Source organism: Plectropomus leopardus, chromosome 9 (genome assembly GCF_026936395.1).
Source record: "Plectropomus leopardus strain MGB_pleo_1.0 chromosome 9, ASM2693639v1, whole genome shotgun sequence".
Taxonomy (NCBI): Eukaryota; Metazoa; Chordata; class Actinopteri; order Perciformes; family Serranidae; genus Plectropomus; species Plectropomus leopardus.
The window spans coordinates 26,609,965-26,633,728 of NC_142184.1; the positions used below are offsets into that span (position 1 = coordinate 26,609,965).

General features: G+C 38.5%; 1 protein-coding gene and 2 non-coding genes across 4 annotated transcripts; 2 read left to right on the plus strand and 1 right to left on the minus strand.

Moving 5' to 3' along the window:
- On the minus strand, nt 1-23,471 carry slc26a6.2 (solute carrier family 26 member 6, tandem duplicate 2). Of its 2 annotated transcripts, none has more exons than XM_088082409.1 (20): nt 23,365-23,471; nt 17,781-17,920; nt 16,410-16,549; nt 16,096-16,206; nt 14,605-14,780; nt 13,496-13,660; nt 12,922-13,074; nt 12,721-12,803; nt 12,470-12,617; nt 12,273-12,386; nt 10,726-10,803; nt 10,457-10,552; nt 10,224-10,330; nt 10,003-10,072; nt 8,883-8,975; nt 5,867-5,980; nt 5,408-5,554; nt 4,066-4,120; nt 2,967-3,094; nt 1-438 (listed from the first exon to the last, which is right to left on the minus strand). In XM_088082409.1, the coding sequence occupies exons 2-20, from the start codon at nt 17,906-17,908 to the stop codon at nt 415-417; spliced, it is 2,130 nt and encodes a 709-aa protein (XP_087938535.1). In that variant the 5' UTR covers nt 17,909-17,920; nt 23,365-23,471; the 3' UTR covers nt 1-414. The 2 variants fall into 2 exon arrangements, with proteins under 2 accessions (XP_087938535.1, XP_042348506.2); XM_042492572.2 differs by lacking the exon at nt 23,365-23,471 and adding an exon at nt 18,225-18,798.
- Nucleotides 19,673-19,744, plus strand: trnam-cau (transfer RNA methionine (anticodon CAU)). The gene has a single exon. It is a non-coding gene; the product is annotated as a tRNA-Met (tRNA).
- On the plus strand, nt 21,330-21,401 carry trnam-cau (transfer RNA methionine (anticodon CAU)). The gene has a single exon. It is a non-coding gene; the product is annotated as a tRNA-Met (tRNA).
- Nucleotides 23,472-23,764: the final 293 nt, after the last annotated feature.

Genomic DNA, 23,764 nt, shown 5'->3' on the forward strand with positions numbered 1-23,764 from the left:
TTTCATGAGAAGCTTTTGGCTAAGTGCAATATTTATTTTTCAAGTAAGTGCATGTACATTGGCAGATTTGTTTTAGATTTTCATTAATGAACCATGCATGCAGGCATTTATTTTGTATTTGTTCTAATTAAAGGCAATCTAATGACTTCATTTTTAAAAATGGCAAGCAAAGTTTTCCAAAAACACATCGCAGAATAATGTAAATCCATATTAATATGCTTTAACTACACATACCTTTGATTTATTTGCACTGTTTTTGTCTTCAGGTATTGTGTTTTCTTACAATGTGTGTGTCTCTGCAGGTTTGAGTGTCTGTGTTTGTGACAGACAGGAATCCCCTCACTAGATAAAATCCTCATAAAGACAGAGTGTCTGGGACTTCTTCATATTATCCTCCACCGTTTCTCTCAGGACTCAAAAATGTGTCGCTATGATCACCTGTGAAACAGAAGTACAGGGGAGATCAAAACAGAGAAGAAGAACCAGAGTGAAGGAGAGAGGAAGCAAGTGGGACGAAGGGGGAAGATTTTCCAAACATGTTCCAGATTTTTCTTTCCTTGCTCTCCAGTGGCATGAAAGTCTCAGTAGAGGTTAATGAGGAAGAACAGAAGAGGACTGTGAACATGTTGCCTGAAACATTCGCTCAGCATGCTGCAATCTCAGAAAAAATGGTTTTGAGTCGAGCTATTTTCAATCTGATGTCTTCACTTTGCACCGTGTGGACTCGTGCATTTTCTGCATTATGTTAAATTGTATGTATTATTTTTCTGATGGGCGTCCAGCTGAATGCAAGGCTCTTATGGCTGTCTGACACAATGAAATGCTTCTGTGAGTGGAGATACACTACAGGCTGATGGATTTCCAAGGCAACCTCTTGCTTCTCTTATGGTAAATCCTTTCCATACGAAATATATTCATACAGTAAAGACTGCATATATGAATACTTATGCATCCATGTATTCATTAATTTGCACATGCCTGCATGCATGTTGCTGGGTCCTTTTTCTTTCCACACCTCCCTTGACCAACCTCACGCTTCTCTTACATCCACTTGCTTACATCCTCTGTATTTTTGTATCCGTTTGTGTGTGTGCCAGTGATTGTATTTACGTGTGTGAGCACTCTATCTCTTCCATGAAAAGCCTCTGCTCCTGTGCACTGTATTTCATGGATCACTGCCACGTCTTTGTTCTTTGTTAGATTTCTCCTATGGGAGCGCAAACATAAAGTCACGCACCCAACTAAACACTAAAACAGAACAGGCAGGAACAAAAGCACACCAACGATATGCAGACATCCATGAAAGCACAGGTATATGTAAGGAGATTAAAACACACACATACACAATGTCCATGTGTTAAAATGATGCATATAAGAAATACAAAATGATGTTTTCTGGTATTTCTGTTTAGAAAGTCTATAAAAAAGACATAGGGGTTTTGCATTAAAACATATTAAAATGTTTGTAATTTTGTATTTTACTGTAATACCTTAAATAACATTTCCAACCACCATCTCATTGTGTGCAATCAGTCTGCAGTCCAGGTCACACTGCATAGTAATGATCAATGAACCGATCCGGAAACATTTTAATCACTGTCCATTAACGTATTGAGAGCTTCATATGTCATTCCCACACAGTCCAGGCTGCTGAGCGAACCAAGCCATTATTACAGTCTCTTCAGGGATGAGGTGGGTTCATTAAAATGTGATATTTACTTTTTTTTATATATATATAATAAGATTTAATCAATTCCCCTTGTGTACCACAGTCTCACCTGCTTATATGTGCACTGCGGGCTGCTATTGTAGGAACGTTACATTTGTTGTTATCAAAAAGCCGATACTTTAGCAAGCTAACTAAAGTCAGCTAACTCTTGCCACCTGTCTGTCCAACAGCAAACAGGCCAACTCTGCATCGCCATCATCCCCATCCTCTCCTTCAGTGCTCTGCTGCCAAAGTGAAAGCTCACCCCAGATTCACTCCTGTTTTCATACAAGCTTTGACTGTTTCTAGTGCTGTGTCCGTGATTTTTGCAGCTTCCTTTTGGATGTGTGTTCTTGCTACCTGGTTGCTACCTTTTTATAAAGTCCCTCACCTCACCTGCATGCTGATTTTGGCAGGGGGCTACAAGCCCATCCTGCATTGTACACCCTTTAAAACATCTTTCAGCTCCTTGTTTTGGTATTACTGCAACCTTTGCTTTTACTGTTTCAAGTCACTAATGCTCTTATTTCTGCAGCAGGCAGCTGTTTTCATTTGAAGAGCAATAAAAAACAACTGAACACTGCCTGTCCAGCAGCAAACGGCAGACAGGAAAGTAGTTAGTTAGAACTAACCAGATAGTGTAGCGTTTAGAAGCTGAAAAGCCATGAGTTGGTAGAGACCACAAACAGCTAAAAAGAGAGCGAACATTGGACTGTAACTCTTGCAAACTTCAAATGAATGATAATGCCAGTCTGTGTCCACCCGATATGTATACAAGCAAACATTTGCTAACACATTAACCATATCACCTTTAGAGGATGATAATATGTCAGTGTTGTGTGTCCCTCTTGTTGCACTGTCCCCATGAGGCCAAAAGCCCCTTTAATGTTTTTTATTTTAGGGAGAGAAGTAAACTTTGAGCTCCACAGCAGTAAGAAACAACAAATCACTGAGTTAAAAATTCTGCGCCATTAATGGCCAGTTAAAGGTCAGGCTTTTTATAACTCACTTAAGACACTCACCACATTTACTACTTTTACTACTTTTGTTCCTACAACAGAAACGGGATTGTAACAGGTCATGATGCTCGTGGGTACTGCTGTATTTTGTGCATTCCAAACTAATGCGTTAAGTAACGCTGAGGTCATCCCTTAAAGTAAACATGCAACCTGTCTTTGCATGCTTCATCACTCTATTTTGTGATTTATGATGATGTGTCTGTTTGAGTGCATGTGTGTGTGCTCACACAGTACTTTACCTTATCTTGGCTGTGCATTCTGGCAGACTGTAAGTGCAAAACGGCGTCATGGACAGTAGAGAAGAGACAGGACTTTGTCACTTTGTCGTTAAAGAAACCTCCAGTCTGCAGGTTATCCACAACAACAGCTAGTAAGAGAGAGAGAAAAACCGAGTTAATAATAGACCCACAGGCAGAGTCATGAATGAAAAGTTTTGGGAAGGTAGAAGGAGACAGTGAGCATGTCAGTGTAAGAGAGATAAAATTGAGCAAAATGAAAAGTGAGAGAGAGATAGAGAGAGACAGAGGTGAGTTGTTCCTTGTTTTAACTGAACCTCGTTGTGATTCCTGGCTACATAAATATTCTTTGCAGTCCCTTTACAAGCCTTAACACACTTAATGACTATTTTCCTCATCACAGGCTATAAACTTAGCGCAGGCTTATTAGAGCTGCTGATGCTCTGAAACAAATTAGACGGCTCCTCACACTGTGGTTGTAAGATCTTTTTCCCACTTTTTTCCCCCCATCCAGCAAGTCAGACCTACATTTGTGAACTAAAAACAAACATAGCGAATGGATGTTTTAATACAGTGAAAACACAAGCATCCCCAACAGATTTCACAAGTTTTTTTTTAGTTTTCCCGAGGATTCATTATAATCTTCTCATGACCCAGTATTGCACATCATAACAGACATAGCAAATTTGGAAGTGTTTGCTGAGCCACTTCCTTCACAAAAAATGTTACAATAACATGAGCAAACAGCTAAAATAACATCTGGTGTTGTTGAATGAATTTAAATTGTGTGAGCGGGTCTTGAACATGAAAGTAAAAATACATCCATGTGTGAGTTAAAGCATGTGGGACAAATTGTGCTGGGATTTTGGTATTTTTTTGATAAACTGACCAATGTCTATGATGAAGGATCTACTATTTTTTATCATCGAAAGGGATATGGAGCTTTAAGAGAATCAACGCACAGATTAAAGAAAATATATTTTCTTTGTATCACTGATACATACAGAAAGCAGATCTGTCATACTAACAGCTGTCGACAGTAGTGGAGCTGCTCTAGTGCTGGTCTCTACTTATTATTTTCTAGTGATGTTGAGGGACTTACTTTGGCAGCCTGCGAGAACCACCTCTATACCAATTTCCCCATAGTCTCTCCGGATCTGAAAGAGACACAAAAGCACAGAGCAAACATCAAACCGGGGATCATTTCATTAGCTCGACAATTCAATTTACAGTAATGTGATGCCCGAGGAGCTAAATGTTAAGGGGTGGGGGTGAGGGGGTGTGAATGGAGAAAAGTTCTAGTTGAAGAGATAAGAAAAGCAGAGTTACAAGAGTTGGCTAAACAGAAAGAAATATGAGGGCAAACATAAAAGGATCAGTATATGCCTTATTCTCCTCGTGCCACCTGATTGACTTTCTTTGTGATTTCCTTATCAAATGTCTGCTAAGACACTATATCTTGCCGAATCAGGTAACACAAAGGTGACTGAGCCTATAGCTCAATGATGAAAGTTTGGCAGTATTTATATATTTGCAGTATTTTGAAAAGGGTGTCCAGGGTGACAATTGTGTGGAAAAAAAAGCCGTATTAGTTACTGCTAATGCAAACAGAGCATGTCTTTCTGCTGTAGCTCCACATTAAAAGCATTCAACTGGCAAAACACAAGATTGAGTTATAGTATAAAGTGTTTTTCAGTGAGCTTAGCACTACCACTATCAAAAATGCGACTACAAAACCGTCATATTTGACAGTGGATCAGTTTGAAATATTGCACTGAGTAATGGAACAACAAGGAGGAGCCACATGAGCTGTTAGATGAAGAGCTGCAGGCAACAGGCTGCACACCTCCAGCTAAGCGTGGTAACCAACTCCTTTCCCTGTGCCCTGCTGCCCGCAGACTCATGATGTCTGCAGCATAAAATCAGATCATAGTTGCTAAAAAAATGATGGGAAATGGCTGAGTATTGCCTGACGTTTCTATTAAAATGGCAATAGCTGTTTTTCTGCCCTCTGTGACCTGTAGTATTGAACCACATTTTCTGTTGTCACAGGTGTTGCCACATCAACCAGGCCGGAAATCTTTGAGACTGACACTTCAGTTCTTCATGGTAACCTGTTCATTTGGTCGAAATATTAGATACGCAAATGTAGATTTGCAGAACAGTTAATTAAAATAATGCATGAAAAAAAGCATATATATTATTATTATTATTATTATTATTTCTGTTTATTTGATGTGGACATCACAACTACATTGGACAATACAAGATGTGTTGTGTGAGAGTTTTAGCACGTGCTAATTCGCAACACTTGTCCACAGGAGGAGGCTTTTAAAAGTAGTAGTAGTAGTAGTAGTAAAATATACAAGTTACTTAAACCTTGGTTGAGTCTGTGTATGTTATATGTGTGTGTGCATGTGTAAATGTGACAACTATATTCGTACACTGCGTATCGCCTTGACTCCCACAGTATCCAGGAAGTTGACAGGGCTGAGGTCGAGGACGATGGCTCTGGGCAGTGAGGGGTCGGGCACAAAATCCACCTCGATGATGGCCATGTCCTTCTGCTCCTCGCTCTCTGGCTCCCCCTTCTGTACAGGAGGAGACATGATACAGTGCAAAAGTATTCATGAGAGGTTCATCAAAGCAAAATGTTGTGCATTTGATGATAAATCACCATAAAAGGCAATTGTATCATGAGGAACCTAAATGAACATCAAGGTTTGGGGTCAAGAAGTTTGAATACTTATTTCTCTATTTAACAAAAAAAGTATTTGTATAAAAAGACAGTTCTTCTTGCTATATGTCAAGATTTAAGCAGCTATTTGGTAAGATGCAGAAAAAAAGGGGGAACAAATCATTGCTTTATTTGAATTGAGTGTCATGTCTATAGCCATGCTCACCATGTCCACTGTGTTTTTCTTGGCAGCTTTCTTGGCATTTTTCTTTTCATGTCTCTTTCTTTTGTCCTCTAGTTTCTTCTTTGCTGACAGGATCTTGATAATGTCAATGCCAGACTAAAAGGAAAAGCAAAAGAAAGTCACACATGGGGATAGTGGAGTTTACATACATTTTCAAATCTTGCTACCAGCAAGGTATTCACTATGACTGCAATGCATAACATTCTTACTATTATATTTTTTATCTAAAGCCAAAAACACCCTATACTTTATATTGCACCAACGCCTCAGAACAACAGCATTTAGTTCAGTTGGGATAAAAGGATGTCCTGTACTTACTCTGCAACAAATAACATTAAAGCTCATTAAAATAAACTATGTAAATGCATCCTGTAATGGGGATTGTTTTAATATTTTATCTTCCCAAGAGACCTCAACCAACTTTCTGGCTGTGTTTATATAAAAGTTGTTTTTACTACTTAAAAAAAAAAGAAGAAGAAGTTTAATCAGTAGTCAAGAAGAGGACTGTCTATTGCATTTCCTTTTCACGTGCACATTTCCATCAATTATTCTGAAAACATTCTGGAAAAAAGAAAGTACAACAGACAACCTCCTGTAAGAGCGAAACATGGAAAATGTTATTAAGCCATTAATAACATGAAGCCCATTACCATTCATAGGAAGACAAATGTTTATCTATCTCAGCCAGTTAAGCCTATACAACTAATTAATTCCTCTGAACTGAACAATCATAAACCAGCAGAGCAAGTCTTGCTTGTGTATTCAACTTTCAACTACATGAAACACAAACACAGGGCATGGCAGAAAACTAAAGTAACTTAAAGTAAAGTCTTACTTGCTCAGAAAGCTTGGTGTTTTTGTTTGTACATATTAAATGAACCATGACAGTTGGTTTACTTGCATTCAACCACTACAAAACACAAATGAAGAAAACTTGCTCGGACTCCAAGTTGTCATGACCCATTTACCTTTGTTGAAGCAAGACACAAATGTTCACCCAAAGTACGTAACTTAAGCCAAAGAATAAAAATCATTTTCTTTTTTACAGTACTGTTCAGCATGGAAACTTGGTTAGGTTAATTCTGTGTATTTTTAGTTTCAAAGTGTTTAATTATTAAAAGGATGTAATCCACAGTGAAATTTCCTCCACAATATGCAAATACATCATTACGTATAGCTCTAAAAAAAAAAAAAAAATTAGTCTGTCTTACAGCAAACTTGATGCAACCTAAGAGAGACTCATATAAACATTAATTCAATTTTTGCAAACATTTTTGCACATAAGAGGGGGTTTGGACATTGTTCCCCATCACTCACATCGAAATCACCTCAGAAAGTGATCTTTTAATGGCCAATGGAGGAATGAGTACAGCAAATAAGGCCTGTTTTGTGTTTCACCTGTTCGTATGGGCAGGGCACCTGACTGTTGATTCATGACAGACTTGATAAACTGTGAACCTATACTCAATGGCAAGCAAAAACCAGTTTTCATGTTGGCATAGGCAAATACCACGAGCATCAGTCAGCTGATATTCTCATTTTCTAATTGGCTGCCACAAGCAGACATGCAGTAGAAATAAACCAGTCTTCACATAAAGTAGTTTCTGTACCTTGTTTGCAGAAAACACTATTTGCAATGAGTTAACGACTTATGGGCAACCAGGAAATGGATATCACAAGAAAAACGTCACGTAATCAGTCATAAAAAGCCAATCACATTTTCATTGGTTGTTTTTGTGATTTTTGTTCCATTTTTAAAATGTCTGCCTGGCAACTGCAAAGTGGATCAGAATTCAGTGACAGCCATTCAAGCCTTACTGCTTCCCTAATACAAAACTGACAGCAATTAGCATCTAAAAAAGGTTTGTTGGACATTTGAACACATCCAGACAATGTAATAGTATGACAGGAAAGATTATTTTGCCTAAACAATGCATGATTTACCTGTGAACATTTTTCTTGTTATGTGACATAACTAGTTCATGCACTTGCAACATTAGAATCCCCTTACACAGGTGCACTCTATCAGCTTAGTTGCTGCCAGTAAGAGCAGTAAGTGATCCCAAATTTCACCTGCACATTTCATCTGCACACCACAGTGAACGGTGGAGTAAACTCACTAATCAAATTCCAAAAATGACCAGAATTCCTCTGGTGGCAATTTCTGACCTGTGCTCCCTTTGCCCGTCCACAACAGCTCTATGAAAGCTTATTTGTGCATCAAAGATTAGAAAGAAAAGGGCGACCCTGTGGCTTTGACATGCTGACATTTTAATGAATGAGACGTTCCATTATCTCCCTGCCTTATTCAGTCTCTGCTTCTCACCCTCCCTCCATCTTTTGTCATCTTTTTTCTACCTTCCTTCAATCTGTCTTCCTGTGTGCCCTAAAGAGACATGACAGAAGAGGAGGAGGAAGAAGGGGTGGGGGGGTGTTTAAACAAAAGTTTAACGGAAGAACGGAGAGGAGAAAATGGTGGGATGACATTTTCAACAATGTCTGTCACGGTCGTGATGTGTGAATTGGTGAAATGTCGGGTCGCTTATTAGTCTGTCAGAAATAATGTTTGTATGAGAGGAGTTAATTGCACGGAAATTGTGACAAGGGGGATTGTTGCTGGTGATGGTTTCTTTCCTCTGTGTTTGTGTGTGTGTGTGTGTGTGTGTGTGTAGCTGTGGTGTGTCTGCTCATATAAATCTGGGCTTGTGTGTCCATCATGGTGTGTTTGTATATGTGATACTGTTTTTTAGTGGGCGTCCACATTAATCTGTGAATACATATTAATGTTTCCGTGTTTGTTTGTGTTCTGGTGCCTACACTATGTTTATGAGGACACATTTTATTTTTAGAGCTTAAGTGTGTGAGGACATTTTGCCAGTCCTTTAAAGAGTTGTTCCTGGTTTAATGGATAGGATAATGTTAACAGTAAAGTATATGTGTGTGTGTGTGTGTGTGTGTGTGTGTGTGTGTGTGTGTGTGTGTGTGTGTGTGTCCTCACCTTCTCTCCAAGGGTTTCTTGGTACATCTCAGCATTGGCGAAGTAGAGGGTGGCAGAGGAGCGGAAGATCAAAATCCCTGGCACCTGCCTCACCTGAAATCAATCGATCAGTTCATGAGTTAATCGATTACCCTGTGAAACCTGGATTAACATCACTTTTTGTGTGCTGCGTTCAGATGCCTTTCACAAACTATTTGACCAATTTAAAACCTGAGCAAACTGTTTTGATTTTAAAATACTGACCACAAAAGACAATGACCAATTTGGCCAAAAACGTTCCACAAATTGCAAGAAATTAGTAAAAAGGTGATAAAAAAATTACTTAAAAATTAATTTTAAAAAAGAGGGGAGAATTATTAGGAAAAAAATACAAAAAAATATATAAACAGGAAACCAGGAAATATATATATATATACATACATACATACATAGACACACAAACATACATATACACATTTATATAGATATATACATATAAAAACACACACACACACACACACACACACACATATACACACACACACACACACACACACACCTATACATAGATATATATATATATAATATAGATAGACAGACAGATAGACATAATTGCTTTTTAAATTTTCAGCACTTTTTAGGTCATTTACTTGTTTTGTTTTTTTTGTTGCCTTATTTTCAGGTAATTTTCTTGTAACTATTTTACTAATTTCTTGCTAATGTTGGGCCATATACTTGTTGCCCTCTTCCCATGTTTTTAAAGGACATCAGACCAATATGCCCAGATTTTAGAAGGTTTAACAGTCTTTTTGTGAGCATGCTAACAATGTCAGTGCTAACATGCTAATTTTAAGCAGGTATAATTTCTGATATGTTCACCAGCTTGCTGTGGTGTGTTAGCATGCTACATTTGCTTTTTAGCCCTAAACCTACCATACAGCTGATGCTGATGGGAATGTTTTGCAGTTGGTTACAAACCAAAGTTTTGACAGATTTATTTAAGACATTTTAATACCAATTAAAGCCTCATTTTTAGATTAATTAATTCATAAATGTTAGGACTTTTTAAAGATCCGTGGGCATTCTGTATATAAAATAAATACAAAACAAAAACATAATATATCAATATAATGTGTCATACCTGATTGTAGTCCTCCAGTGGCCTGTAAATATCTGTGTCCGGGACCTGCCCTAATATGGAGTATTTAGGTCTGGAATACACACAAAACAAAAAATTTTAGGAAAAATATGAAAAATACTTTGTGTCTAGGTATGGTCTGCAAAGAAAGGATTGCATGAATTTGTTTGCTGTGATATATGTATAATTGTGTATAATGTGTGTGTGTGAGAGTGTATTCCTACAGCTGTGTCCTGAAGATAACAGTGAGCATAGAGAAACCAATGGAAGCAGCCAGTCCCAGGTCAGGGTTAAACAGTACAGTGAAGATGAAGGTGGCCACCCAGATCACCTGGAGATAGAGAAATAGAAAGAGAGTGATGATGAGTAAGAATGGGTGCAAAAGCCAAACAAGTCTAGCGACCATTAAATGTAGCAAAACATTAACGATATCCTTGTCTACTTTTAATACACTCACCATGTCTACTTTGTTGCTCCTCCACAGTGCAGGGATATCCATGAATTGCTTCATCATGCCATGGAGGTTGACATAAATGATGGCGGCCAGCACTGCCTGCAAAGTCATTCAGATGCCGTACAGTTTATATGGAGTGCTTCGGTTGAACCCCACCCCCCCACAACAAAAACACACACACACACACACACACACACACACACACACACACACACACACACACACACACACACACACACACACACACACACACACACACACACACACACTACCTTCGGCAAATCTTCAAAAAGAGTTCCAATCCAGAGTGTGATGACAAGGATGACTATTGCTGAAAGAGCCCCAGCGACCTGCAGTGAAGAGACACAGGGCAGATAGTGGCATGATGAATGGAAATCAGGGGAGAGAGATCAGAGGAAGAGAGTTTAAGAAGAAGAAGAAAAGATGAATGATGTAGTGGTTATTAGAGTGAATTGGTACATGATTATGAGAGGAGTCAAGGCATCATCAGTTAAAACCTCTTCTCTCCTCTCCTCAGTAATGGGCCTTTGCTGATTAATGTGTTGTCAGAGTAAATCGGTTTAGCCTCTTAGCAAATCTGTGTTTGCGTAGGTGGACTTCAACAATGTGAGCAAAGATCGATTCCCTAAGTGTTTTTTAATGATGCCACTTATCAGAGTAACGTTAATTATGACCTTTTTTCACTCCGTTTAACCTTTGAGTTAGCCCAGTTTTGTAGCTACAGGCAGGGCGAAGAGTTGGAATGAAAATACTGATCTGAAAAATGATCTCATGAAACATCCTTGTCAAGTCTAAAAAATGCCAGGCATATAAACCAATAAGCATTTTTTCTAAATGTTGTTTAAATGATTTTTAGCTGTGTGCAATAAACACGGGAAAAGCAACAAATACAAAATAAACTAAATAAAGAAAACCCAGCTTTTGAAAGTGCATCAGGTGCAGGATGAATACTAGGTAATGGCCTAATAGCGCACTACAGTATGTTGAAAATAAAAGCAGCTTAGCGTATGAGCTGAATTTGCTTTAATGTCAGGTGTGTTGACAATGACTTTGTAATATGTGTTGATTTTGATATTTAGGGAAAGTACTGCCAGCCTGTAATAGTACTACAAAAGATACAAAATCAGAATTAACATGCATACATAGGGTCTGTTACGACGAGCTAAAATCCAGTGTAGTATAACAGTTTTTTTAGGAAGTGATGGTTTTTTAATGTTGTGCCTTTATGTTTTTTATTTTTTTCTGTGGTGATTTATGTAACATAAACAAGCTCTTCCCCTGAAAAGACATTTTTATATATAGTGATCACCTTGGTTAAAACTGGGGAGGCAGTTTTTTGGTATCATTCATCAAAAGTCCCATAATAAACTTTCAGCATATTGTAATTCAAGTGGACAGACAAAAGTAGAGTTCTGCATCTCCTCTTGTCCCTGTTTTCAAGCTTTAGAAAATCTAACCAATGACAGGAGACTTGGGCCAACCACGGGTAATTTCAAAAAGAGGGCGTTCCTATTTGCTGTTCTATAAATGCCCATCGGTGAAAGCCTGATTCAATGGTGGAAAGTCCTGCAGAGAAAGGTGCTTTGCCAGCACTGGTCTACTGCAAAGCAACCAAAAAAAGGAAAACAGACTTATCAGATACAGAGTTAAAAAGAGACTCTGTCAAACAAACAAAATAAAACATATGTGTTGATTTCCGTACTAAAAGCTTTCCGTACTAAAAGCTTTCTGTCAAGAGAGATATGAGTACTCTTACAATGTATTACTCTAGACCAGAATAATGTCCACTCATACCAACCTGAGTCTTCCCGCCTGTGCTCTCCTGAACCATTGTACGAGACATGGAGCAGCTGATGGCAAAACACTGGAAAATCCCTCCAATGGAGTTACTCAGACCCAGGGCAATTAATTCCTAATCCAGGAAAAAAACACTATTTAATTCAAGATGTCAAGAAAAGAGCAGTCCATCCTTGATTCCAGCCACCACCTCCCTACCTGGTTGCTGTCCACCTTGTATCCATATTTCAGGGCAAAGATTCGTCCTAGTGAGATGGCAATGCCATAGCCAACCACGGCCAGAGCAAAGGCATCCCCAATCACCTGACCAAACAGAGAGGCTGCTGGGAAAACAGGAGGCTGGAGACTAGTAGACATGGACAAAGAGGAAAACATCGTCCTTTTACAAATACTTCAACTTTCATATGTGCAAAGACACATTTCTGTGCGATTGTAGGTGTTTTTCTCACCCTGAGGGAATCAGTCCGACCACATCCACTCCATATTTGTCTTCCAAGTTAACTTGCCAAGACACCAATGTTGCAATAATAACCTGGAGAAACAGATAATAAGAGATGTATTTGTGGGTGTTAAGTGTAATAGTGTGCGTGTTTAACTTTATGAGGAACAAACTGTCCATAAAGTATATTAAATGTATTCCTAATACTCACACCAAGCAGCTCCACAGGTATGGGAACAGGCAGTTTTTTACTCAAGTATGCATTAAGCTCCTTAGTGAGGATGAGTCCAACTATAGCTACAATGCTGACCACAAGAGTTCCAACATTTGTCTGTGGGATGAGAGAGCATATCTCCAACACAGTCTGAAAAGAAAGACATAATATAATTATATTTATTATCTTAAATGCTTATATAAGGAAGCATGAAAGAAACTAATAGAACCAACACACAACTCATTTATACAAGAATATACAATGCTCAATTTCTTGTCCATTAGTGAGGAGACAGTCAGCTCTACTGGCTTTTAATCATGAGGTGGAAGCAAAAGTCTCAACCTTGGCTTTTATGTTGTGGAGATAAAAGCATGCACATAAGATAGATTGAGATATTTTGCAGCACAAGATGCTTGACAAAGTTTTAGAGTTAACAATTGGCGTTCTCTCATGTGAAGAAATTAGAGGGTTATTTGTTTGGAAATAATTAGGAATTTCAGCATTACTGACTGAAATTTTTAAAGTTTTTAAGTAGAAGTAAGCAGGTGATAATGACTGTGTTCGTTCTTACATATATCAACGAAAAGGGTCCATTGTATCTCACAGGACTGATGCCAAAGGTGTATTTGAGCTGGGACACGATGACATGGATGGCAGCTCCTGTGGTGTAACCTCGGACCAGCGGCTCAGACAGGTAGGTCACAACGAAACCAAACTGGACTAGACCGAGCACAATCTACATATGTATAACACAGAATTAAAAACACATGAACCTTCACATTGACAAGGACATACAAGAACAATGTAGCCATGCTCTCATAGCTTCAAAAGAATATCTGGAGTATTTGTATGAGTGGGTATCTATTTTTTCATATCTATACTGTATATGTCAGTATCAGTATATCCCGGCGCCACCAACTCGTGAGTTCACTGTGTTCTGCAGGCTTTGTTGCCATTTTCAGTCTACTAAATACACAACACACACGTTTCTCTCTTTAACCGAAACTAAGACTTCTGCGTCACACAACCTGTTGTTTTTTTTTTTCCAGCCCACATGTTAGCAGGTTAGAGCAGCCACATTGCCAGCGTGAGCAGCGCTGCTCAGCTGCAGCTCATCTAACACAGTCTTGTCATTTTTTTCCACAGAAAAAATAGAAAGTGACAAGGACTTCTGATAATTACATTGATTCTGTATCACCTTTTACTACAGTTTCAATGTCTAAATCTGTCACACTCATGATTTCCTGTTTCTGTTTCAAGTGAAAGCCCTCTGACAACGGCTCTGTCAACAAAATCCCTTCAGCTGTTGACACAAGGCATTTTACTGTGAAACTTTTGCAGGACTTTGGTGTTGACAAAGCAGGAGCTTGCATAGCTTCATAAATGAGTGGAGTATCTGCTTTGGAAATACAGTAGTTACAACAGCAGGCAGCTCTGCAGCTGTGCCGCAACAACAAAGGCTGCCAATGTGCACGCAAACTGCTCATGCATGCAGTGTGGCCCGGGCGTAACCTCCAGTGAAAGTGATGCGCACTGCATACATCCTCAATACCTCCTTAAAAATAAATAAATAAATATAAATAATTAAATAAATAAATCAAATTAAAAATTAAATTATAATAAAATAAAATAAAATAATATTTGACTTCCAGATCACATAATCCAGCAACTCTCGATTACCTGAAATAATCCCGACATGAAGGTGACAGCTGCAGCGACTCGGACCCTCTCTGCATCCCGGGAGATGACATCAACTATACTGGAGTTGGTCACATTGTCCCACATCATGAAGTTGGAGTCAGGTGCTACTCGCTCTATCACCCCGCCTATCATCACACTCATCACAGCATATGTTCCTGAATAAGCGAGACATACATATGTTTTTGTTGGCCATATAACAACATATTGGATATATTTTGTCCTTCCACCCATTCCCCTCAGCTTCTTGCAATGGCTGATGGGGTCCTACGTGAATACATTATTTTCTGCCAAAGTGAAAATATTTATAACCATTTTGGAATTAGTTTACATTATTGTTTTGTCAATGCTCCTTTCACAAGTTCTTTTTAGGCGATCCTGGTTCCAGGACTAAGCATGCCCTTTATTTTCCCATAGATAATGTTAGATTAATCACTCTTAGAGCACTTGTATGGCTTAAACTGGCATGCAACTTTTTTTTATTGATTAATCATCAACAAATAAAATAAGCATCTGTGTTAGAACATAACTGCTTCTTTAATGAAAAAGAAACAAAGCTACAAGTCTGTGTAGATAAAAACTTTAAGAAGGAACAACAAAGAAACATCAAATCACCATCTTAAAATCCAGCTCTGTTAGCAGCACGTGGAAGCTTAAGATTTCCATGTTGATAAAACTGAAAACAAATTTGCATCTTAAATTTCTTTACTTCTGGATACTGGGTATTTTTTAAAATAAATTCATAGAAGATGATTATTCAGTACAGTGCTGTGTTGCTTACAAATTCAAAGTGTTTTAAATATGCTACCACTCTCATTACCATTTTGACTGGTTTCTTCTCTATGGCTCTAGCAGCAGAGGCTCAGGGGTATGTAGTATTTCGACCAATCTGCCACACAAAACTAATGAAAAAACACAACTGCTCAGTTATGTTCAAATAATAAAAACTGGTGGCCACAGCATGAGCGTATAGATCGTTGTACGGTAATGCAAAACAGGGAAAACACTTTACAACCCTGCAGCTCCTCGTCAGGTTTTTAGCTCATGGTGACAGAGCAATGCCTCTGTTAATCAAATCTGATAAGACCAAACTCCCACAGTCTTTACAGATCGGATTAGCTGCGCTGTTTTTGAATGGAAAGGTTGTTTTGTTTTTTACTATAGAGAAATATTTAAGGTTTGAGAACAGTTTTCAAATGCCTAAAAAACAAGCACGTCAAAGGTCTTGAACTGATCACAAAATGACTTCCCCTTTAGGAAACAATATAAGGAAGTGTAGCTTCCTTAAAGCCCTGAGCTCCAACTAAAGGTCTTATACTTAATGTCTATACTTAAAAACCTGAACCTTGCTGATTAGAAAGAAATGTGAGTAATCCTGCTATATCACTTGTTCTTCCTTAAATTATTATTACCAGGACTTCACAGTGGATCAACCCACCAGATGTGCAGATACAGAAATGTTGAAGTACAAACCGACTGAGATGTGCTTGGACGTGCCGAAGATGAAGTAGATAAGGACTGGGTAGAAGGAGGAGTAAAGGCCAAAGACTGGAGGAACCGATGCTAACAGGGCATATGCCATACCTGCAGAAAGAGCAGAGAAGAAGTATGATTTTCTACAAAGCAGTAATAACTAGAAAACAGCTATAACAAGGAAGATATCGATTAGTATGGTAATGCACAACAAGCAGACTGACATTTCAAATAAACTTATTATAATATCTCTTCTACCTATCCGCCCTTCACTGCATCTCTACTGAACTGATCTCCTGAACCTCCATCCTCACCCTGCGGCAACTGCATGATCCCAACACTGATCCCAGAGATCAGGTCACCCAGGGCATTTTCTCTGATGGAGTAACGAGGCAGCCACGATATAACAGGAACGCTACCCAGCAGGCAGCTCTTCAACCTGGGACCAGAACACCTGAGTTTGTGAGAGAGACAGACAAAGAAAAAGAAGAGTAAGGGGGGGTGGTATCAGCTTACATGTCACGTCTGAACTCCATTTGGCTGATGTGTCCTTTTGACCCTAATTTTGACACATCCGATGTTAACTTACTGTATCTCATATCTAACTACCAAAAAGTTAATAAATTATATTTCATCCTCACTGTCTTTCAACCGTTTGTTTACATGTTTCCTCCTGTAATCATTAAATGCCTCACAAAACAGTATTCTGACATTTGGAAAGACATGACTTGCTGCTTTTGGTCTCACTGGTGGTTCTGACTCTATTTGAGCAGCTCTGTTTTTATCTCTCTACATATTTTAACATTTTTTGAATTTATAAGAAGTGCTTACTTACTTACTTGCCAAGTTACGGCATGTATCTTTAAGTGTGATTATTTTGGGTCATAGAGAAATACAATTTTATTGTTACAAGATGCACTTTTAGGGTCATTTCCAGGTATTTTGTATCTGCAGTGTATCCTCATTTAATTGCATGTTTATCTATCTCCCTGGCCAGAGACGTTTTGACATTCAACCCCGTACTGCTTTTGCAGGAGGGTAATAACAAGTAGATTAAGCTGGACTTACTGCTCACATTGCTGGCTGTAAAATGATGAGTGAAAATTGTTCTTACTCTTTTCATTTGTTTTCTGTCATGAAAGTTCAAGGATTCAATTTTATTTGTTGAGAAATGTGGTATATGAAGATGAGTTTATTGTAATTTAGTGTAATTGCGACATGCTTTTATACAAAACAAAAACATACGGGAGAGAAAATGTCTGAATCTGTCAAGCAGCAATAAGGTACATGGTGGCCCAAAGGCTACTTTCTAATTCAAAATGAAAACTAGTGGATTCACACTGGGATTTTTTTGAATGGAAATAAATTACCAGAATTCATCAAAATAGAGCTTGTTAATTAAAATACCACAAAAAGCGCCAGGGACAGTCTGTCCGACCGCCTGACAGAGGTCCGAGAAATACTCTGCGTACGTCTGACCTGTGCGGGGCTGCTGCAACTGGATTTGCCCCGTGGCAAAGAAGAGTTAGGACAGTAGACGTTGGGCAATTAATTTATTATATATACTGACAAATATATCAGTGTCTATAAAATACTTTTGCAAAACAGGCCCCTGGGCAAAGCAAGTTGAGATTTAGAGAGAGATTAGTTGTGATGCACAGCAGATAAGATGTGCGGAAATTTACCTCAATGACTTTTTGACCTTCTCAGACAGAGATGGTTTTGAGTAAGACTTTTCGGCAATCTCATCCACCGCTCCTTCGTCCAGGATCTCCCTTTGCACGCTGTAGCCCGTACGTCTCCTCTCTGCCATGGCTGAAACTAGCTGAAACATAAACAAAACAATAACATCTTTCTTTCCAAATGCCGGGTTTGTTTTGGCAGAAAATCTGTTTTTCAATCATTAATGCACAAAAAGCTCCAGATATGTTTTCTATGTTTCTAACGAAAAGGACACGAAAACTACAAAATAAAATGCATCCCATATTATCACATCCGTAACATGTTAATCTAAGTATCATTTTGGTGCAGTGACAGCTGGGAAAAAAATCCAATTTGTTAGTTTTATCTTCATTCAAGTCTTGTTCAAGATCCTTTTGTAACCTTTTGAAATGTTTGATATTAATTACCTTGTGCGTTATAGCTGTATCAGAAAAAAATGTTTCTTCTACAAAAGCCCAGAACCTGCTGATGCCCTGAGATGAACCATGCAAGAGTTTTCAGAGGAGTGTTGCACTGTTATGTCTTTTATGCTAATGTCTTTTATCCGTTTTTCCAGTTCAAAGGAAACAGATCAAACTCCAAATGTGTTTCTGGTCAGTGCTGTAATGAAAATCTTCCACCTGACATTAAAAAAAGGCTTCTTCAATCAAAAGACGGCACATCCCCTTTTATGAAGAATTAATCCTCCCTGTGTGTGGTGGTCCCCAGGCTTCAAATTGAATCTGCTGTAGAGTTTTCCATCAGATCAAAGTGGCTCCAAGTGGTACCAAACGACAAGTTGTGATTGCTTTTTGTTGCCGACAACAGATGAAGGAAAGGTTTTATTTTAAAATCCACGACAGAGAGGATTCTCTGGCCAAATAAATAAAGAGATAAACCGTTGCAGATATTATTTTCCTCTTCCTTCTCTGTCTCCTGACCTGTCTGAGGTCGAGACAGTCTGTCAGTGTCGTGGCTCTGCTGCTTTGCCTTGAGACCTTGAAGATACGTAGATCTAATCTAAATTGGACAATGTTTTGAAAGGGGAGGGCAAAGTTCCGAGCTGTATGGTCAGCTGTTGTGAAGAGTGGTAGAAAATAGAGATGTCAATTCATGTATGATCATTTATAGAGTTATAGAGTAGAGTTAGTTGTAGTTAGAATCATGGCTTTTTTAATTTATTGTGTCAATCACCTTTTGTCAATAAAGAAATTTGTTTGAATTTGACTAAGAGGTATATACAGCATATTAAACATACCAAAGAAAACTAAACAAATGAGATTTTAGATGAGTATAGACAGAATTGCAAAACATACAATAATATCTTCACTTCACACTAGACGTTCTTTGGTACGTCTTAGATGCTGTCTTATGTGTGTTTTGGCTTATCTTGTGTCTGTGTGTGATAAGATCAGTCAGCCATTTCAGCTCAGTCAGGGTTGTTGTTGTTAATTTATGATTGCACCACAGGAGAGTGAATGGGATGGCTTGTTTAATCACTGGAAGAACAGGTACTGTTTAACTAAGCAGGGCAACAATTTGCTTTCTTCTGTTTTATAGGTAACAGGCACTGATCTTTTCATTGCTTAGTCACAACTTAGTTCCATGTTTCTTTCCTCCCTGTGAATCAGAGCACTCACGCGGTCAAATCCCTCAAACTTAAACCCGATGACACATCTCCATGGATTTCCTTTTGTGTGCTGGGACTGTAATCCACACACTGAGGAACTGGGTGAGTACAAAAAAAGATGCTTTCTTATTCATCATCATCATTATTTAAATTTAAACCTTGCATTGTGTTTCTCTCAGTGGCCTGATGGATAAGACCTTATGCCTACGCCAGGTGTTCTCATTTTGAGTCTAACTTATGACAGTGAGCAGAGTGGCGCAGCGGAAGCGTGCTGGGCCCATAACCCAGAGGTCGATGGATCGAAACCATCCTCTGCTAACAGAGTTTTACATAGAGAAAGTTCTTCCAGTGCATTCTGTGTGACCCACGCTCCTTAAACACTGCCTGTTCAAAGAGGGATCAATACCCTGTTAGGCTGCCACTCTGTTCGGTATAAAACATATGAAAGATAAGGCACAACACACAAAAGGTACCTAGAATGGGGAAATGGAGTTGTCTTGTTTATAAGCCGGTTTTAGCGTCAATTTAGTGTCTGTTTACAAGGGACTGCCAGCGAGATGGGAAGAGAGATGGGATGGGTGTGACATTTGTTGTGTGTGACATTTTGTTGTGTGCAACTCACCGCCAGGAGATTTAAAAAGCGCCAAACACCAGTTAGCAGTAATTTAAAGAAGAAAATCAGCAGCCAAAAATGTCCGCAATTTGGGAAAACAAAAAGGTTCAGGAGCTCCTTACCCTCCAAAAGCCACCATGTTTTAGTGATGGTAAATGATTGTTATTGCCACCTTATGCCATTGTTTTTGCTTATAAATCGCTTCCGACAGATATGTTATATGTCACACCAGATGCCTACGTTGTTGTGTTACATGTCACACCTATCATCTTTTGCTTCCAGGATGCCAGTAAGCTATCTAAAATCTTACACTGCAGTGGCATGATGCCACTGTTATTTGTATTATCTAGGTCTATTATCTAGGTCTCTCTGAATTTGTCAACACAACGGTGTAATTCAACCAAACTTAATAATCGGAAAGAAATCACTAAGAGAGTTCGGGTAAGTCTGGCTCTCTTTAGTGATCGGAAGATATTGGTTTTTCAGGGCCGATACCGATAATTAGTAGTTAATGAGACCAATAACTGTTAATTAGAACCAATATGCATTTACAATAAAGATGAAAATCTTTCTTTCAATATCTAAAATTTGGAATATAACAAACTCCAACACAAAACTTTGTTTAAATGCCTTTTGTAAATGTTTAATCAAAACTGAAACTTTCAGCATCATTATTATTATTTTGTTTTTGTTTTGGAAATCATACACTGACATGAGCAAATAAACCAAATATGAATATGAATATATATACAGAAACTTCAAGTGAAAAAATTGTAAAAAATGACTGAAATGCAATACAGTCACTCTCCACTCCTACGAATTTGGGAAATTAGCCACTTATTAGATGTGTCGGAAAAACAGCATAAGTTCAGGACATGGCTGAAAAACTGGTACCAGTGTGCGAGTCATTAATGTGGTCCCCTCAGGGATGTACTGAAGTATCATCTTTGAGCTTAAATGAGATGACTAAAGATTTCTTCAGAAACTATTTTATAGTTCTAGTTTTCCCCTGTTCTTCTTTTCTCTATCCTGTCAGAGATTTACTGTGTCTCTCCCTCCTATTTGTTTCTCTTTCTGTCTTTGTTTTCTCTACGTTATTGAAGCAGTAGCATCATGGGCCATTTTTATCTTAATTTTCCCATATGTGTTAATGCTTAATAAGTGGAACTCACTGTTTGACAATAGAACTGGTCATAATGTTAACTGGCAAAGCCCCAGTGGCCTAATCGATAAGGCACTGGCCACCTAAGCCAGGGATTGTACATTCAAGTCTCATAGAGAGTGATTAACAGCAGAGTGGCGCAGCGGAAGCGTGCTGGGCCCATAACCCAGAGGTCGATGGATCGAAACCATCCTCTGCTAATTGTGTTTAAGATCCTGTAGGAACTATTACTTTCAGGTCATGTCACTAGGTTAGCCAGGTTAGCCAGGTTAGCCAGGTTAGCTATGCAGAATAGGTAAACACAGTGATCTAAACCAGTTAAGAGTGAGACTGTAAGACTGAACATAGCCTAAAGACAGCTTGCTTGTTGTGGTCTTGTTTTTGATACATATTACTTATCTATTTAGTGCTGGAAATGCATCACTCAAAACTCAGTCACTTAGTCACATGAATTAGGGATATAAGCCCACTAATGTACATGTCAGGAAAACAGCATTATTTCAGGGCAAGGTTTTACACCTTTTAACAGCGACTAGGGCTGTGTGATATGACAAAGTATATTGTCTGATGATAAAAAAACGTCCATTGCTTCATTTCATGCTATATCTATATCTTTTACGTCATCTGATAATGCTTTTTGTCGATTTGCGTGGCTGAGGGGGCGTCTACACAATGCATGGCACCAAAACAAACAAACATGTTGGAGCTGGAACGCTATACTCAACATGCGGACTCAGCACAAGTCACTGACTATTACTACTACTACTACTAAAACTTAAATAATTTCCCATTCATTTTTTCATGTACTTTTTTCATCTATAGCTTATTCATTTATACATTTATTTTGTTTATTTATTTAACAAGTTAAGTCTTGTGGAGCCAGGAAGAGTAATTCCTCTTCGACTGCCAAGTTGGATTAAAGTCTGTTATCCTATGGTGTGTCCTGTGTTTAAATGTAATTTAATTTTTTTTAACTCACCTGCACTAGTCTAACTTAGTTACACTGAGGATGTAGATCAACGTAGGGCAGTTAGTCTGGGGCGCCAGGCCCCCAAATTACTAAATCCGTCCCTGATGAGAACGAAAGCAGCAGAGCTGTAGTAGTCTGAAGAAGTCACTTTCCACTGCTGAATATTTCAGTGTTCACTCGCTGTGAGGAGACACTCTGCTGTTTGTCTGCCTTTGTCACTGCGCTGCTCTGTCACATTGCTGCGATCTATCGATCAGCTGTGTGATCAGCAAAATGTGTTGTGCCAACACATTTTTGCCAGTGGTTGAAAATAATAAAATTAATCTCTTGGGCGAAGTGCGGCCCGCACTCTATCATCCAACTGCACACACACCTGGCACATAGTCTGTATTCAGACAAGTTTCATAAAAACAAAACAATAGCCTAACAATTTCGAGCATTTTCAGGATTAACTCTTTAACCTGCTCCTGCATGTTTGATGTTCAGTATAACACAAAGGACCTGATGGTTAGGACTGTGAACCATAGACATGCATGCAATATAATGGCAGGGGAAACACTGCATTGGGTACTTTATTTTTGTAAAAGGAGTTCAGTTAATCAATTTGTATTTTAGTAGTTTACAGTAGTTTAGAAGAGATTTCAAAATATTGGGATATAGCCTAAAGATATTGTGATATTATTTTAAAGCCACATGGCCCTGCTCTAAGCCTGAGTATCAAAGGTATCAATATCTGGGGTTCTCCTAACATCCAAGTTCTTACAGTTTTGTTTGGCTACAAGCTTACTTGGTTCCCCATGCTCACTAAATTAATTTAGGCTTGGCAAGGATAGTGCCAACAACAGACTCAAGATAATAAATATAAGAGACCTCCAGCTGACAAACACACACATGACCACTAAATTATACATAAAATATACATTAATAAAGGTCTTCTATCCAGCTTAATTTCTCTGGTACACTTCCTTGTATAACTCAAGTATCAATAGTGTACCGCTTTTGTGGTTCAGTTACATGTCTCCCCTGTGTGACCAAATTGGTTCGGTTAGGTATTAGTTTTAAATGACTCTTGAGTTGAGTTTTTTTGCTATGAATTTTACTTTAAAGTTTTTCAGTTAGTCTTGGGCCCAAAAAATATCTAATAACATATAATCCTCTACAGTGACATTTTTTTTCTTTGCTTTGGTTCTTACCGCCCCTCTTCAAACAGCACAACATCCAGATGTCAGTCTCCAGACAAGATGAGGACCGCCATAAGAAGACAGGACAATTCAGACAGCAGACGAAGCAGCTCCACATGGTTAACAGAACAATTCCCCCTTTACAGAAAAAAACAACAGATTTTTGATTCCCTGTGCTTTATATTTACATAAACTGTCATTTAAAGTAATTATCACAAATATTTCTGCGATAAATTATCTGTTTTATAATAATCTCATTTTGAAAACAACACAAATTTTCGCCTTTTACATTTTTTTCAGCATGTAAGACACTGGCTTAAACTTCAGACACACAAATTCCCTCGTTAGCTAACACAACATGTTGGACTTAGCTTAAGTTAGCACGTTAGCTTGTAGGGGTGAGCGGCTTAAC